A 19,027-nucleotide genomic window follows, 5' to 3' on the forward strand; every position below is an offset into this window, starting at 1 on the left:
TATATGTGAACTCATGAACAAATAACTGAAGACCTGTCTTGGCATATAAATGTGCAGGTAGATGGCTGTGTGGCATCAGCTTAGTTTGAAAAACAATGAATTTGGGCTTCTGTAGAAGAGAAGCCCCTTTAAAGTCTCTCTGCAGCATTGATTCCACCTGTGTTAGACCTGTCACATCTCTTCTGACCCAGAGCATGAGATTCCTTGTATTGGGTCATTTGGCTAAGGTGAGGTACGCGAGCGTCAGAGCACCTGATGGTGGAAAATCCACATCAAAAGCCTGTCAGCGGCATGAACTGCGTTAGGTGCTTCTGGGCTTGAGCCTCTAATGGGAGGCACAGTTCTGCCTGTGGCAGCAGGAAGCCATGGGGCTGCAGCTCCCGGGTGGCACTGGGAGGCTTCAGGGGATGAGGTTTTCCCCAAGCAAATCTAAACGTGAGCAACTGGACTCTTCTCGTGAGTCTGATATGTGTCCGTATTAAATAGGAGAAGGCTTTTTTATCTATGGCTTGTTGTTTCATGAGAAAATGTGTTTTGAAAGAATCAAGTGGACTGTGGAGTGATTTTTGGTGTGTTCTAAACGTTTACTACCTAGCAGGATTTTCACAAGAAACTTTATAAAGCTATTTGTGTGTTTATTGTACGCTGAGCCTATGCCATGTATCATGCTCTTTTTTTCTAACTGGTTAAGAAGCAAGTTATTTTATTTTGGCCAAGGGAATTTCTGGGAGTATTACAAAGGATTTTTTAAAAATAAAAACTTTTTCCAAGTGGATATTATTCCATTATTTTTCCTCAAGTGTAAACAGTTACATTTGGAATAATACAATAAGCTTTAATTTCCTAATTTTTACCCGTCACAAAGTTTTGTGTGTTCCAAAAAAACTATTTCCAGACATTGTTAGCTTAGATTAGTTATTCATTAGTAGCCAAAGTTTTTTGGTTTGCTTTTTTTTTTTTCAGAATTGGCAATAATAGGTTTTCATCTTTTCCAGTAAGCTGCTTTCACATGCAGCACTGAACAAGCACTTTCTTCCTCTTTGACAAACACTAAAAAGTTTGCATGTTTTCTGTAAAGGATACTCTTGAATATTAGAAAATATAACATTTCCCATCCTTTATTGCCATAATAAAGAGTAATGAGTGTTGGCCAGCTATAAACGTGGCTTAGCAAGTCTGTTTAGGACAAGATTTTTAAAAGAACATAACCGCTGGTGTTCCCTCTTTAAGCACGCAAGTAAATGTCCTGATTTTCAGAAGTGCTCTGCTGTCAAGAGCTCCTTTGAGAATGCGGCCTCCTGTAGTGCACCACGTTATTCCTACTGGGGAAGCTGAGCATTGAATACTACTTTGAAAATCTGTCTGCTTCTTTTAAGGGTCTAACTAAAACTTGAGCAGCTCTGAAAATCCAGCCCCAGTGGTACTAATCACTTCAGAAAATCTGGCCCTCAGTCAGAAAGAGCTAGCTTCAAAGGGTGAAAACTCCACTGGGTTTAGCTTCAGCTGTAAAATTTAATCATGGAGGTGGTTTTCCCACACTCTTTCATTTGTTTCTGGGTAAATTCGATATGGGATATAAATGAGGGTTTGTGCCTGTTGCAACTGAGAAAATGTGGTAGGTGATCCCAAATTTTCAGACCCTGAGGTAGATGGGGCTGAAGTTTTCATTTAAATCTAGGTTCTGTGTCTCTAGATGCTTAAGTTGATTCAATTTCATGTTATATTAATTGACTGTAAGGCTCTGAAGAATGCTAAGTACATTTGATGACTTTCTGTAATAATAAGCCAGTTAATTTAAGTTAGGTTAATAACTACTGTGATTTTAACATCTTGTGAATTAAGAGTTTCATTTTGTTTTGTCTTTTAAAATTACAAGATTTACCTTAGTTTAAAGTTTTAATTCAGTTCTCTATTCTCATGAAAAGCTGATCCTTTCATTGCTATTCTGCATCAGCAAATTAAGGTTAGCGGTTTGTTTTGATCCTGGAGTTATCCATGTCCTCCATGACTGTGCGTGCTCGGGGAACATCTCTGCTGTTCGGAGAGGTGTGCAGGCTACGTCTGGCTCAAACAGAAAGCTTTCTGCCAGGTCCCAGATGACTGGGGATTTAGGTCGCCAAACGTACTAGAGAATGCAGGAATAATCTTGTTCCCTTTCTTGTTCTGGCAAAAATTATTTTCCTTTTGTATCCTAGTTTATGCTGAAGCAGAAGATTTCATTTTTTTGTGGTTAGCATTGCAAATGATGCATTAATGTTTTTTTCCTTTAAGAAGCAGAGGATGAGGTGAATTTACCAAGGAGCCTAAAGCTGTTATGTGGAGCCCCAGTGATGCAAATTGCTTCACTTGGTCATAACCTTGCAAAGCCTTGCTGCAGCTTTGTGTACCTAGGACCTGCAAACATGAAACAACCTGTATGGTAGGCACTTAAATGAGCAAGGAGGAAAAGGGCCTTTTACCAGTTTTAGCATTTTTTTTCTTGTAGTCAGTTTTGTATGCCTTGAGAAAAGATACGAGAAATTTGCTTCTTATGCCTCATGGGGTCCCCTTGAATCACTTTCTTTTGATTCTTTGCATTCTTTTATAGCAATAGCAGAGCCGTGTGGTTGGGTGGGCCACTGAGCAGGCAGAGTGCAGGCGAAAACCAAACTGGTAAAGGCTTTCAATTCTGCAGCATTTCCATGCAGAATAGCACTGAAATCCAGAGTGCTTCTCGTCTGCGTTGGGTCAAACACTAGTAAAGTTTCCTGTGGCACTAAAGGTTCTTCTGTGGGATTTGAAACCCCTCCCAGAGTTAGGTTAATAGATCTTCTTACCCTAGCTGTCACATCTTTCACGTGCTCAGAAAAGTTGTGATCAGGTCCCAGCAGCCTTTCCCTGCAGGGACTGATGCTGGAGTGTAGGTGTTCTTGGAAACTTAGGACTCGGGCAAAGGCAGAACAGGAGGGAATGTCCAGGTGTTGTGTCAGTGCAGTGCCTGGTGCAGACCTTGGCCTGTCTCCCCACAGGGATTCCCCTCTTCCTCTGAGAAAGAAAGTGCTGTGGACTTGTTTTTTTTATTGCTTGGATTGGGTTTCATTAATTCTAGTGTTTGGTTTTTTTTGAAGGAGATACTTGCTTATGTTTGTTTTACTTGTTGAAGTTTGTTGCAAAACACTTTGTGTGCTAAGAGAGCTTTTATCTGAATATTTGTTGTCCAAATCTTTCTGAAAGTTTAGCAGGGCCTAACAGAACTTGTGTTTTTGAGCAAGTCATTCTACGTGCAGGAGGAATCTAAAACCAAGATAACACAGTTCAGGCTTCAACTATATGTAAAAGTAAGGTGTATAAAGTGTCATGGGATACACTTCAGGGGGGTTTTGCTATGCAATTTTTATTAATATCCAAGTATTCCAAGTATCAAAAGATCCACAAAAGAAAAATGCCTTTCACTTAAGGCTATAGCCTATGTATGTTTTGTTTATGTCACAAAAAGACACATCTGTTACATTTTAAAACAGTGCTTGTCCTGGGTCTCATCTTAAAGCAGAGTTGCTGTTGGCTTTTGAAACTTTTTATCCAAATTCTTATGAATTATCTATCTAAATAACCTATCTATCTAAATAGTATTTTCCTCATCTTCCAGATTTATGCTGTAGTTGTTAAGTTAGTGATTTTTACTATTTGCTCTATTTCTCTCACTCCTAGGTTTTAAGAAAAAAAAAAGACAAAATCTGTACATTGCATTGTTTCCGTTATGATAGCAATGGAGGTTGGTGACATCTGGGGATCAGGCAGTAAAAATGACAGGTGAAGTTCTGGACGGAACCACGTTAAAGCAATGGATCGAAATTCAGCTGTATCTGACTCCGCTGTTTCAGCTGATTCAGCTGTATCTGAGCTGGCAGAGTTACCTGCACTAAGTGACAGGTGATTCTTCCTCACTCCCTGCAATAGCAGGAAACTTACCAGGCAGTTTAAACCTGATACCACAGTTAATACCTAGGAAAAGAACAAAAATGTTCCAAATAAAAATAGCCAGTTAATATCATTTGCCCTTCATTCCCCCAATATTAACTTTGAGCTGTGTCCCAGAAGCTCCAGCTGGTAATTAGATTCTCGTGCAGAAGTGGAAGCTTTGACTTGCAAATGCCACAAGTGGTATGTGATGCTTGGGGCATGTTCTCGGGTAACCTGCTGCTGATTTCAAAGGCACGACTAGCAGTACCTTCAGGTGACTATAGGCAGCTCAGGCTGCTGGGGAGAAGCGGGACAGACTGAATAAAGTAATCTTCATTAGCAGCACTCAGCTAGAGAAACAAGGGCTGAGAGGGAAGGGACCAGGAGACAAGTGAAATGGAATTCAAGCCTTCTATTTTACTAGCCACATAGGGCTCCATTCTTTTTACAATAAATGAGCTAATTAGATGTTGGGTATACACAGTGGGAGAATGGGGAAGAGGGAAAGAGCTGAGATTTCACTTCAGTGTTAATTTTGTATAATCTCAATACAGCGTTGGTATTCTGTTGAATTAAATATTTGATTGAACTCAATTTGGTAAAACGGTTAGGACTTCACTGTATCGGATGTGGTCCAAATGGGACAGTCTCATTTGTCAGGCTCAGAGAAGTTCTGTGATGATTTAACTGGAAAAAAGCACCAGAAACTAGTTTTGTGTCGCTCAGTATTTGCAGTTATGAATAGCTTTGGTGATCTCTGCTGTGGCTGTGTTTTGCTGCTATTGCTGGCTTGAGAAAACTTGTGGGTGATGCCAGCTAAGCCTTGCAGCCCTGGTTTCTGTGTTTGTGCATCGCCAGCTGGTGTATTGGATCTGTAGGAGATGAGCAGCCAGCAGAGACATCACCTATGTGTTTTTCTTCTGAGCTGATCTAAAGACAGACCCAAGATCAGTCTCACCCAAGGGGTCCAAGAGCTCTTTGTGCTTCCCATCATTGTGCCTGGTAGCTGGTGGCTGTGGGACAAGATCCATCCTGATGCGCATTGCAGTTCTTCCATAGAAGAAGCAACATGTACCACCGTTAACCACTGAGCTGCTTAAAAGCAGTTAGCTATTCATCCTTACATTGGATTCTGGGGATATTTGCAACTTCTAGTCTTCCGTAACTAATTTCCTGAGCATTAGGCATATCTGCATACTTCCTAATTCCCTCCTTATTCCAAAAATAGATCTATATTTTATATTACTCTCCACTTAACTTAATTTGAACTTTTATTTTGCTTACATAGTAATGAAATCAGTTTACATAATAATTCTCTTGTTCCCTTGACAGTCCTTATTGCCTAGACATGCTGTTTTTTGTTACCTTACGTGAACCATTAATTGGAATCTGATGTTCTTGGCAGGAGTACAGTCACAAATGACAGTGTCATACATCTGTGCTTACTGTGGGAGTGTCTCAATTTTAAAATGTGAGCAGAACCTCCAAATAAAATCAGTCTTAGAAAATGGTTTTGGATATAGTTTTTTGTTGCATTATACAGGAAAATAAACAGTTCTTTGAAAAGTAATATTCCCAAAATATCACTAGGAGTCTCTTTTTGGATGCCTAGGTGTTAATATTTTCTAGATTATTCTCTATTCTTTTTTTTTGTACCATCTTATGCTTTACCATTGTACATACAGCACTGAGTGCGGCAGGGTCCTGATCTATGGCCAGGCCTCCAGGATATAACAATAATAGAAACAGATATCCACAACTGCTGCTCCGGCATTCAGACTTTTACTCTTCATTTCATCTAACTCCAAAACAACATCATGGTTATTGTTGAAAACAAGGCATTAGCTGTCTAGTTGCAAAATACGTGGAAGCTTCCTCCTTACACAGAAGGAAATCTGTTAACAGCAGAGGATTCATACCAGCAGAGCGAGGTTTCCCCAGCAGGCTTTGCTCTCAACAGGGTTTGACATGATGATGGGACATGGCAGTGTCCTTGTTTCAGACCTCTCACCTTCTGTTTGGGGAGGGAGGTGTCTCAGTCGTTAGAAGAGTCCTCAGTTGTCCTGGTTCTGTAAACCACCAAAGCAGAGCTGGTGGACATGGTACCTACCGAGATAGTCACTACCGAGATAGTCACAAGTGCCTCAGATGTCACTGGGGATGCTGAGGCCATAGCTTTATGTATGTTTTAATCCAGCGCTGCTCTCAAAAGAAGGAATTTTGTCATCACCCCCACATGATCATCTTCCCTGCCGTGCTCTTGCCCTTCCTCAGCACAACTTTTCCTTCAGCTTCACGTGAGACAGACTGTGTATGCATGGCCACATACAGGTGACAGCCAGAAACCCGCTTCTCCTCTTCCATTTCACGCATCTCTTAGTGAACACCTTGCCAGACTCTACTAAAGGGGCAGGTAGGGCTTCCCTGCCACATGCCCACCCACTGGTGTCCTGCTTGCTGTCCTTGATAAGCTGAGCAGTTACCCTTTCTCCAAAGGCCCATAAAAGATGCTTTCGTGGAAGAAATGCAGCTGCTGCCATTTACCCAGTGGCTTCAGTACCCACAAAATCCAAGGATATGAAGATGAAACCAGGAGCTAACAAAATGTGGAGTTGCTAGGATTGAGGGAGTATCAGAAAGCTTGTGAATTCCTTCTGCTTCTGTAGGAGCAGGACTGGGGGCTGCTCCCTTTGTTGGTGACTGTCCAGCGAGCTTCCACCTCCGAGGGCATCCACTTGTGTGTCCCTCGCTCTTGCTTGTTGGCTGTAAGCGTGTTGTTAGCTTCCTGGAGGGAATGCTAAAAGCAGAATCAGACTGCAGACTGTCCAGACAAAGCATCTGAGTGTTGGTTTAGCGCTTGTATGGAGAGACCTGAGGTGGGCATCCAGGCTCGATCATCACACCTGGTGTTAAATCTCCTTTGCTTTAAGAAAAGGCAAAAAATGCACACGCAGTGCCAGCGCTGCCTTCAGAGGATGTTTGCCATTGTTTTTCTCACTGTGCATTCATCTTTCTAGCATCTGTCTTGGATTGACTGCCTTAGAAAAGGCATTTACAAACAGAATTGAAGGGAAGTACACTTAAAAGCCAAATATGGGTTGTTTGTTGTAAAGCAGCCGATAGATAGTTGGCAACACACCAAAAGGTCCAGACACTAATCTAATTGTTTACAGCTCATGGAAAGATTAATCCACAAGATTGGATGCCCTCATTTCCTTTACGCATTACAATGAATGTGTGAGATGCCAAACCCCATGGGGCAGCAACAAAAAGAAAAATGGCTCCATTTCTGCACAGTTATTGTTTCTAGTTTAGAAATATATTGATTTTCTTTGATTTTTGATAAGAATTTAAATGCAAAGTGCTGTGCTTTAATATCAGACTATTCGTGTTTCCTGGCCTCAGTACATCAAAATTGTGCTTTCTGATTTTAATGTAACATGGAAAGCGTGGATTGAATGTTTGGAATGGAAGGTATCAATTATACAGTGAAAATGGTCAGAGTACGTTTGCTGCATCCCATTGGCCTGGCTTACAAGGGCACCAAGAGCTGCATATGCTCAGCATTTCTGAAAAATGGGCACATGCAGATGCCCAAGCTGGTTAGCTCTGAAAACCTTGGCTACTGTAAGATGTCATGCATTGGGACAGAATAGCTCTGCAAAGGAAAAAAAAGAAACCCCGTTATTGCTTGGGTGACCGGTGAGAACAAAACAAACAGTGCTGAGTGGCTATTGCAGGTTCTGCTCCTGTGAGGTAGGCTTTCTCTGAACTGAAAGTGGAGCTCAAGAGCAAACAGTGCTGTGGGGTTAGACACACTTTGAAGAGGGAGCGATTCAGTGAGATTAAAACGTGGCTAATATGCAGGGTATGCCCCTGCCTCCCCCCGGCCTCATGGCACTTCTTCCAGAGGCGTGGAAGAAATGCAGGAGTGCAGCTGTGCCAGGACGCGCAGCCCTGGCTGCCAGGAGCAGAGGGTAGCGTCCCCGCAATGTGCTTCCCCTTCCAGAAGGGGATGTTTCATCCAACTGGTACTAGTTACAGTGCTGGTGCTTTTGAAAAGAGTCAGCCTGCTACCGACAGGAAAACTATGATGACTTTGGCCATGAGAAGCCTTGGGAAAGCGACCTGGAGACCAGATAAATAAAGCCTTTGTCTTGCAAACCCACTAACCTTTGACTGGCTAGTTCGGAAAAGTTTTCGTGAGTGAAGTTCAACGTGTGTACATGTTTGTAAGCTGGCAGGCCTGTGATCTGTTTGCTGGTCATCACAATATTTGTTGATGAAATTTTGCTACAGTTGCAAAGGATTTTCAAAAAACTAGTGGGATCAAGATATATTTATTCAGATGTTGCAATACCTGGCACATTTGGGGGAAGAAAATTAATATCCTGAACTAGTCTTTGCAGTGTTTCTAATTCCTTGACTAAGCACGTCCTCATATATCATTTTACTTTACCAGCTTTTGAGAAGAAGAGAATATTTTTGCTAGTCAGAACTTGTTTTGACTTGGTGCTGACTGATATTATTAAAAACTATGTTGCCTGAAAGTCTGAATCTGACAAAAGTTTAGTTTTAAATGGGCTGCTTTTATGAGGTCATGTGTAGACTCATTGCTCATGAATCAAGATCATAAATGTATAAGCTTAATAACATACAGTGAGAATAAACATTTGCATATCCTTGGAGAAATTGTTCTCTGTTGCATAGTTCGGCTATTTCAGCCATGATGTGGAGGGTGCATTTCAAGATTTTCATGTTGCTCAAGATATTATACATTTCAAGAGAAGGTATAGACAGAAATAGTGCAAGAAATTATTTATTCTCCAGAAACAGTACATCTCCCAAGGTAGAGTGTGACTGTACCGAGCACATCCTAAAGCCAGAACTTCTGCAGCCTAAAAAACAGTTTGGCTATTGAGTTGAAACCTGGTAATCACTGTGCCTGAAAGCTAAATGAGAGAATGATGAGAGAAAATTGTATAGCACAATTTCAGTCCTCTAATTCCCAATTATTTTACGTGTTTTGGATGTCTTATGGAATGGTCAGCATAGGATGGTCTTGATAAAAGGTTTGCTACAGATGGTGTTTCTCTCCATCAGAACTGGTGTTTTTTCCCCAGGGAGTGGACCGCATTGACCTGCCAGGGCTCCGAAGCCTGCGTACTGCCCGGAACCTGGAGCAGGGCATGGTGCTGACCATCGAACCAGGCATCTACTTCATCGACCACCTCTTGGACCAAGCTCTCCGCGATCCTGCGCAGTCCTGTTTCATCAACAACGATGTCCTGCAGCGTTTCAGGGGATTTGGTGGGGTGAGTAATTTTTGGCTGGATGGCTTTCTGAAACCCTTTTTCTGTTCCTTTCCGATATACTTGAGAAGTTTTAATGTCTTTTATGGGGGTCTGTTCCTGAAACAGTACCTCAGGCCATTTTGCCCTGCAGACAAACTGGTCTTTTCTTGTTATTTTTAAATGTAGTTTTATACTTGTGATATCTAATTAACAAGAGACCTGTATTTTTCCATTGATTGAAATACCTTCTGTCAACACTGTACAGTTACGTGCCAGGTAGGAGTTCTGTCCAATCCAAGACGTATATATATTATGAAATAAGAGACTGAGATTCACATTCCAGAGTTACAGCAGTAGCAGTCAGGTGCTCCGTCCCCGGGCAGGAGAGTCTTACGCTGTTCAAGTCAGGCATTAGAGAAAAACAGCAATAATTACTCTTACTGCGTTATTGCCAGAATGGCCTGAAACTGATTAATGTAAAACCTTCCCCTGTTTTCCTGAGGAATGGCCAATGGTTTTCATGAGCTCTCGTGCTTAAGGTATCACATTGCAGGGCTTATGTAGTAGCATGTGTGCAGAAAAGGTTGGCTGACTGAGGAGTTAGCAGTGGTCCGAATGATCGTTTCCACTCAGAGAGCTGCTGTGTAAATAGAAGGGCCTTGTTTCTCCATGCTCTCCAGGGCATTTCCCATTCAAAACCACCACCCTAGTAGAATGTGTAGCAGTTGCAGTGGCTTCCAGTAGGTTTTCATTTTAGCAGAGCGAGCATTTGAAGGGTGCCGCATTGTTCTCTGGGCTTCCGTATTCATGCACAGAGAAGATAAAGCAGGCAGCTGTAATGCCCCATCCTTCTCTTGGCTTTTCTGCTAAGTCTCAACACAGCTAACAATCGCTGGCAATGGCGGGTGATTTTCTGGTATGAGAAGTCACTCATTAGGAATTGTCTGTTGCTGCCATCAACTAATTTATCACTGCACGCCAGCCATGAGAGGGTAATTACTGTAACGCTCTTGGTCTGAGCTGGCTTTGAACCACCAACCCAGACCAAAAAGTTGTGTGTGCCATTTCCAGCTGTGAGTCACTTGGGCTCCTGGGCAGCCGCCTCTGGAAGCTCGCTATCCGGTGTGAGCAATCTTATCAAGAGATGTGGGACTTTACCCTCTCTGCTGTTTAATTCACTGCTGAGGTTTGGGACGTTATCTGTCTCTGTGTTGTTTCTTTATCAAGACTTGCCAGCCAGCCAACTGAGATACAGATGAATGAAAGGCAGTTAACTCTGCGTTTTCTAATTTTGAACATGTTATATATGGTACCATGCGCTGAAACATATTCTAAAGGAACACTGTAGTGCACTTATGTAGCTTAACACCACAATGAAAACAGTTTTAACTATTTTCATTTTTCTTGCAAACACACTGTGGGAGGTTTTAGGCAGTTGAATTGATTCCTGGTGAGCTTTCTTTGGAAGCATTCAGTGAAGCCCACATTTTTCCATGGTTTGCTGTGAATGCCCACTCCAGCTCTGCTGGCTTGAGGCATGCACGTGGCTCACCTGCTGTGTGTGTTTGCATGCAACAGGAATGGCAGCACAGCATCTCTACCTTGGTATGACTTGCTGAATCAGTCACTTCTGTTCCAGAGATTCCAAACGAAGTCTAACTTTCTCCCCTGTTTTTTGCTTAGCTTCCTGTAATGATGACTTGTAAGGAGAGCTAGCCAACAAACTTTGCAAAAAGGGGGAGCTGCCCAAAAACGATTGAGCAAAAATCTAAATCTCCGATCCCCCTGTGAACAATACATTTTACTTAGAGAAAAAAAAAAAATTACACACACACCCTGAGCCAGATGTTGTCACTTGATTTTGTCCAGGAGAAGAATGGAAATAAAATCTCAGACAGAAATGCATCCGAATATTTCTGAATTCTGCACAAAAGCTGAACTGTAATGCAATCAAAATGCAATTTGTGTTGTTTAGAGTGCTTAGTTATCTGCATGCTGGTTCATTTTAGCTTTTCCAGAATGAATGAGTATTTGTCTCAAACATATGTCAGAAAACTTTCTCTCTACATGATTTAAAGATCTTATGAAGCCCAGTGTTGTTACTGATGTGTAGTCATATGTAGTCGTAGTAGTATGGGGGTTAGTACTGATGGCAGTTCTAGCCAAGGAGCTCACTACAGTCATGTCCAACGTTTCTTTAAGTTTGAAAGAAAAATACGTACTGAAAAAGGAAATAACTAGCCTATTTTGCTCTACAGAGCTCAGCACTAATTAAAGTATTCTTAATTTGGTATGGTTTAATTCACTTCAAAAATGAACTTACATTAACCAAAGTAACACCACTGTAATTCTGAGTAAGGTGATCTACACAGGGATTTGTGGAGTTTAATGAATTCACCTTGAATTCATGTCTTTTTTGGTTTTGGATAATTTTCTTGAATGTGACAAGTCTCTGCACTGAGAACAGAAGCCCTCTTGCTGTGCCAGAAAGACTGTAGCCATTTACTGTAATTCATGCTGCCTAGTGTTAGCTGTAAGGAGATTATAAAAGCTTCAGAACAAGGAAGAATGGAGAAAATTAGAGTTTTTCCTTCTGTAACTGTGAATATCTGCTGGTACCCACCATTGGTGCTGGTGCAGCAGCACAACTGCACACGTTCAGACCAGGTGCAAGGCAGCCCAGCCTTTCTGCCTACGTGTAACGCAAACACACCCGGGCTGTATGGCTGTAACTGCTGCTCGGAAACCTCGTAATTTGGCCTCTTCCCAAACAAGAGCTGTTCTTGATCAAATACGGATCCCTCTGGAGTGAGGCAAGAGGTTTTGCTAAGGGAGCCGCTTCTGAGAGCACACGTTGCCCTGTCTGAAGCCCTAAACTCGTACTTGACAGACGTGAAGTCCAGTTTCAGGTCCACTACAAGCTTCCTCTGCCAATTTTGGGAAGTCACTTGGTCACATGTACTTTAGTTCTCAGTCTGTGAAACGAAGGCCCAGTTTACTGAGGTCATAAACACTGTGGGGCAAGGGCTGCCGTCAGGCGGTGGCGCAGCGCCTGTCCCAGGGCACCTCTGGTCTGCCAAGGCTCTGTGAGCGCTGCTCTGTTGCATAAACAGAGAGGTGCAAGTAGAGCACATAGAGGTATGTATACATGGTTGTATGTTTCGCTCAGGAAAAGCATTTGGTTCCTGAGGGAAGGGGAAATACCAACTCCAAATGCTGCCCTTTAGGGTTTGACATTTCCATTCTTCATAAGCCGATTTCTGATTCATGCAGTTCATATGATGTTTTCTCAAAGACGCAGTAAAACCATTCAGTCTTTTTTTGGCCTTAAGCATTCAGTCTCTGTTCAGGCTATATTTTTCCCTAAGGTTTGTAGAACCAGCACTGCACTTAATATGTGAAAACTTTATGTAACTTAGAGAAAATGCTCCATCACAGCTAAACGATGAATATATTACTTCCTTTCATTTGCAGATTTTTCTCACTTTAAAGTTAAATAGAGTTACAATACCTAGCTCTTGAAGATCTGCAAAAATTATTATATTTTTTGAAACAATAGGACTTCCCTTATTCAGGAAGGAATGTTAAACCAGATAAAAAGCAGAAAATACTTCTCTGTTTTGCATCTCTGAAAAGATATTTAATTGCTTCTACCTTTAGCTCACAAAGCCATGCAGTTGTCTTTATCATTATTTCTATTTTGCGTAAGGCTGAGCTCTGTTCCTGGGCTTGTGGCAAATGTGTGTTGTGGAATGAAGTAGCTTACTATACAATAAACATAATACTCATCTGCTTTTTAACATTTCACATTATGCAACAGTAATAATGCTACTCAACATATTTTGGAAAAGTTTTCACAGAAAAGCAGTTGTCTTTATGAAAGACTATAGCTTTCTGTAAAGTTTTGAGAAGTGATAGTTGTAGGCAGCCCAAAATCAGTGACTAGTTGCTTACAAACCTTCTTTACCCTTTTCTCTTGTCTAATTAATGTAATTAGGTTAAACTAAGAGCAGTTGCTATTAACCTGTATTTAGCTTATAGTTTATTGCTTCTTTTTGAGGCTTGATGAAGGGAATGTGTGCCTGAAACTTCTTTGTCCAGCCATATCAGTTGATCTAATAAAATGCATGGCCTCACCCTGCAAATCTCGATCCTCTTTTATAAAATCTTAATATGTAGACCTTTAAAATAAATTGTGCCTGACACGAGGACTTGCTTTTGAGTAAGAGAAGGGAGACTGGCAGCAGGGGATAAGAAAGAGTCCCTGCACAGCAGAGAGACTGTTAGCCTCTGAAGGAGATGTCTTTATGTTACCTCTCCATATAATGTTGGAACAGGAGAGTGCCAGATGTTTCCCCAGTCCTGCACTATACCCACCTCTCCCTAACTTTGACATAGGGGTGAGTCTGTTTTCTAATCAATCCTCATATATCCCCGTGAAGTATGGAAGTTGAACTCTGCTTGTGACAAGTTTGCTGTATTAAAAATTATTGGTGAGTCGATGGCTCAGTCCCCTTGTCTACATGCATCTGCCTCTGCAGGAAACGAGCTATAAAAGCAGATGCATGGCTTCTTCAGTTGGCCAGAAGCACGTGTTTACTTTGTGTGGCAGCACATGTGGCACATGTCCTGTAACCCTTTCCCAGGCAGGTCTCCTGCTCTAGGATGTTGTAGCGATAGTATTGCTGATTTCCACAGCCATAAACAAATGCTCAATAGATTAAAAAAATTGAGATGTGTCACCAGTGGTCTTTTTTCATCACATCTGGGATCTGTCATCGTGCAGATCTGGACTATTTAATTGGACAAAATTGTTTCTTGACTCTCAAAAGCCTTTTATATATATCATCATCCAAAAGAAATGAATGAGTGCTACAACCCCCTTCGCTTGGAAGATAACACAAGAGGCTCTGGGGAGCATGACTGTATTAGTTAGTCAGGACAAAGTGCGAGGCTGTATATATAGCTGACAGCAGCATGGTGTTTAACTCCTGTGCTGTCCTTGGCTGTGCCCGCACAGCCTTGCTTTGGGACAGGCTTAGGTTCATTGAATCAAGCCACATGATGGTCTGTTGATGGCGTTAGGCAGTTGTGCAATCAAATGTATCTAAATAGATCATGCCACTACCCATGATAAGAAAAAGGCGTTTTAGGATCCTGACGTTCCTTTGCAGGAGTGCTTCCTGAAACATGCCATCTCATGCTGAAAAAGCAAAGTCCCTCCTGGGGTGTTTGCAGGGAGCCCCTGAGAGCCGCTGGTGCAGCGACGGCCCCGCACCTCCCTTTGCTGTTCCTTTAAGCCACGTTTGATTCCAAACCACGTTGTAGCCCTGAAACGAGCAGCACTGCGGAACAAAGAGCCTGCAAACAGGGACAGCTCTAAGAGCAAGTTTCATAACAACTGTCCCCCACTGGGAAAGGCAGTCCCAAGTTAGTAAGCCTTGCCAGCCAGATCCAGCATCTTTTGTCCATTTGGACAGAAGACAAGACCAAGTGCCGGGCTCTCCTGGAGGGAAGGTTTTGCAGGTCCTCTGAAGCTGCTTCTTGCGACTGCTGAGTTTAAGCTCAGTGTGAAGCACTGAGGATGTGAACAGAAAAGCAAATGCAAAAAAAAAATTCTCCTCTTGAGAACCTGTGTTCTTCTGCACTTGTGTTCTTTTTAGGTAAAGGGATCGTATGCACCAAGAGTGGGAAGTATTTCTTCTCTGTTATGGCAAGTGCACACTTCAGGTTAGATTCATCCAGGCAGAGGGATGGTTGGATCCTGGAGAAGGAGCTGGAGCTTCCCTAGGAGTGCTAGGTGAGGTGCTAGCGGAGCGGCACGTTCATGCCTCCAGCTGCATCCTGTTGACCTGCTGAGCAGCTGGTGGAGAGCAGCGGGAGACACGGGGCTAGCTCTGCTGCCTTCCGCAGCAATCCACAGCAGCCTCCTAACAATCCTCCTCCTATATGACCAGTTGCTGTGTGTGGGTCTCCCCTGTCCTCCTCTGTTTGGTAACTCCCAGTTTTCAGACGTAGATGGCTCCAGCACCCCCCTGTGCTTTGCTTGTTCAGGGTCTTTTGCTTTCCACCTCTGCCAGAACCTCCCTTTCTGTAGTCCTAAGCCAGCCCCCATTTCTTTGTCCCTTTATCCTCTTACAGAATTGCCCATTTCCAGGCTCCAACCATTCCAGACTTTACCTCCGCATCCATTGTTTGTCAGTCCTGTCTGGCCTCACTGTATCTCGCTTTCCATGGCTCCTTTCCTCACTCTAGCTCCATTTTCCAGCTCATTCCCCATCCTGATTTTCTCTTGAGGCATATATAGGATGCAGTATTGACAGACACATTGCCCCATGTGCTCTTCCCCATGTTTGGCTGCCTTCATCTGCTCTGCTTTCAAGGCTGTCAGTCCTCTCAAGGAGTGCCCAAGTTCTGGTGAAAGCATGAGATGCTGAACTGGAAAATAATATATATATATATATATATATATTTTTATTTTTTTTTTTTGCTAATCTTACTTGCTAAGCAGATGAATTGTGACTGAAATGTCTCTGTAGCAGATTCATTGGTGACTTTTAGCTCAAAGAGGTGAAACTCTGTTCAGCTGGAGGTGCTTGGGAAGGGGCTGTCCCACAGGCAGTTCTAGCTGCGGCCAGCCTTGCCTCGGCTGAGTTACTTTGGCGCTTATATTTCTACTTTCTGCATCAAAGCTGTGCCCAGATCCATTTTCACTGGTGAAATGGGGTGTTTGGGCCTTTACCACATCATCAGACAGACCTATCCCATGGATTCTAGCACTTCTGCACACTGACTGGATACACCAGCAGGTTTCTGGCAGGGCCTGGAGCACCCAGCCCCAGCATCGTGCTGCTCTCAGAGGCAGCAGGATGGATGCTGGGGGCTGAATCCTTGGCTTATTTTTCACTCAGCTGAGAAAATTTGAAGCAATGAATCAAGAAAACAACCCTGGTAAAATCTGTTGAAGTGCACAGACTTGTTCACTGTGTTTCTGATTTCTCCTTCTGCAGCCTGGTGTGGGCCTTTCAGACTCACTGAGTGGAGAGGGACTTGCAGCTTACAAATTTACAGCTGTCCAAATCAAAAGTGTGAACTCAGTGGAGTTTGTTTATTTAATTCTGCTATATAATACACTTAACTTGATACCAACTAAAAGAAATAATCTGGCAAAGACATCATTAAACAGTTTAATAAGGGCTGGATGACTCATTTTGTTTGAACAAATGGATTATTTTGCAATCAGAAGTACAAATGTTAACCAGCTTTATTTTTAGTTGAAAATGTCAAGAGGTCAGAAACAATTAAAGCAACTGTAAGGTGGGAGTCCCAGAGTTTGTGTTCTCTTGGATTTACACCTTACTAAAATTGCTTTTATTGCAGCTTAGCGACTTAGTAACATTTTTCTGATAAGATAACGGGAAATGACTATGTAGGCATATTTACTGGTAAGGAGAGATTAGAGTCAAACAGAAATGGAACATACTTTTCATTTTAACAGAACAAGAGCTGGAAAACTGAGAGGATCTGTTTTTTCCTTGCATGATTTAAAGCGCAATCATTGTATTTTAAAAGGAATGTCTGACCTGCTTAGGATTTTCTCATCGGCTCCAAATTCAATGTTTTGAGTATCAGCTACAAGCTATTTGATGTTGCAGTTCCTCCTGTGAAAGTTGGTTGTATTTAGAGAGAAGGGAACGTGATTTTTAAGTGCAGAGTAGTTAACTGCAGCTCAGCAACAGAACTGCTTCAAGAACAAGCACTTCAGATGTTAGCAGGCACTGCTCTTCAACCTGTCCCTAGCGAGCTGTGCACTAGCAAGGTTGGAGGCAAATTCAGGGCGAAATGTACCTTTTTCTGCTCCTGATGTCAGAGGGTGGAGATTTATTGGCCCCATGTAATTACGCAGCATGAGCTCACTGATGCAGCATCTCATTCAGCCTGTCCCTGGGGCATCCGAAGCAGCAGAGGCACCACCTGCGTCACCTGCAGAGCCACCACAGGGGAGGGGAGCCTGTGTGGTGCCGGGGCGGGTGGCAGGAGCCCGCGGCCCAAGGGGGATGTGGTCCTACAGAGCTCTGTGCCACTGCGGTGCCGAGGGTAAATGGTGCTGCTTGCTTTATGTTTTGCCTCTGTTCTGTCAACAACTCAGACTGAAACACTCCTTGTGTTCCCACTGCCATCGCTTCCTGATGTGCTTCTCGTCTCCAGCTGGAATACCTTGATAACTGCGTCTTCTCTGTAACAGGTCCGGATCGAAGATGACATTGCAGTGACAGCCAGTGGAATGGAGCTGCTAACGTGCGTCCCACGTACTGTTGAAGAAATAGAGGCTTTCATGGCAGAAGGCCAAAGCAGTGTCAAGTCATTTGACTCCTTGTCCAGCCAAAAGCAGTAAACTGGAGGGGGATACTTAATGTCTCATGCTAATCAGTCATCATTCTGATTTAATGCTGTGGCATATAAAATGCATCTAATTCTTAGTAGTGAGAGAAGCAGGCTGGCTATTAGCTGGAATGATTCATTAATTAAAAATGAAGGTAGAAGGCTTCAGCACTGGATATCCAGGTAAACCAAATGTTGCTGCTTGCAGTCAGCAGTTCAAATGACAAGTGCCACCTGAATAAACCTGCTGCATAATTGGTGGGGCTTACACTTCTATCAGAGCTTAGCTCTGACATATCTTTCTTCCAATGAAATCTGAATTTTGATGATACAGACTCTTTAAAGTAACAAGTGGATTATATGAATGCTGTCAGCAGTTATAACAATCTAAGTCATTTATTAAACTTCAGCACAAGTATTGTGAAAATCAGCTATTCTCAGTGGACACAATGACACGTATATTTTTCTTATGGATCTTATTTCAATGAAAATGGAGTAAACAGAATGAAATTTTTATTAAAATTCATCCATGGCATCATTTGTGTTCACAACTTTGTGTTCATTATGTTCTTCTGCTACCATTTCCTCCTCTTTATCTGACCTTTCTACCAATTTGTGCTCTGGAAACTTCAACCCATCATTAGACAGATTTTTCTGCTCTGGATAATGGGTGTATTGATCCTTCACACACAGCTCAGGGCTTATTAGATTTGTCCATCTATTTGTTCCTTAAAAATGTAGATTGCTGTGGTGTTCATGAGCCTTAAAATCTGCAAGAAGGAAGTATCTTGGTTACAGGGATTGGGGTCATTTCAGCAGGATGTGCTCTGTGAAATGATAGTTCTTTTTAACTGTCCAGTGCTAGCAGGTTCAGAATTAAATAATGTAAATTTTATTTGGATAGACCACAAACATATTAATAATCATCATAAAATGATTTTCCATTCACGCAAGATTTCAATTACCCAGAGAATCCTTTCTTTACTGTAGGTAAAGCCTGCAGGAGAATAAATGCTCTTCTTGCATCATAAAATAGTCCTGGTTGTTCTAACTACATAAAAATAATATTCCTTACTGAACACATCATGCTTATGTTCATTGCTTATGAATATGTGAAAACTCCTGTTTAGTCTTCAGGCTCTTTTGCACAGTTGGACTACGAAGCAGCTTCAGAGCATTCTCTCCACCGTACCTGGGGCTCTGGAGTCACAGCAGCGTGTCAGAGCCCTTCCATGTCTTATCATTTGCCAAGGGAGGATTTTCTCCCTGTGAAGAGATCTCAATCATCTCTGCATCTCCTGTCCTGGAGATGGTACATGGGCAACAGTATCTGGGGGCCTGCAAGCTCCTGTCTTATATGGGGCATGCAATGCAGCATGGGCTTAGAGGGTGTCGAAAAGTACTGTGTTGCT

General features: G+C 42.5%; 1 protein-coding gene across 3 annotated transcripts in view; it reads left to right on the forward strand.

Annotated features, from left to right (window-relative positions):
* PEPD (peptidase D) overlaps window positions 1–18,150 on the forward strand; it is a 137,353-nt gene extending 119,203 nt beyond the window's left edge. For all 3 annotated transcript variants that reach the window (XM_040570807.1, XM_040570809.1, XM_040570808.1), the window contains exons 14-15: window positions 9,063–9,254; window positions 17,479–18,150. In XM_040570807.1, coding sequence (XP_040426741.1) covers window positions 9,063–9,254; window positions 17,479–17,628 — 342 coding nt within the window. In that variant the 3' untranslated portion in view covers window positions 17,629–18,150. The remainder of the gene's footprint in view (window positions 1–9,062; window positions 9,255–17,478) is intronic.
* The last annotated feature ends 877 nt before the right edge of the window (window positions 18,151–19,027 follow it).

Source organism: Cygnus olor, chromosome 12, assembly GCF_009769625.2.
Source record: "Cygnus olor isolate bCygOlo1 chromosome 12, bCygOlo1.pri.v2, whole genome shotgun sequence".
Classification (NCBI taxonomy): Eukaryota; Metazoa; Chordata; class Aves; order Anseriformes; family Anatidae; genus Cygnus; species Cygnus olor.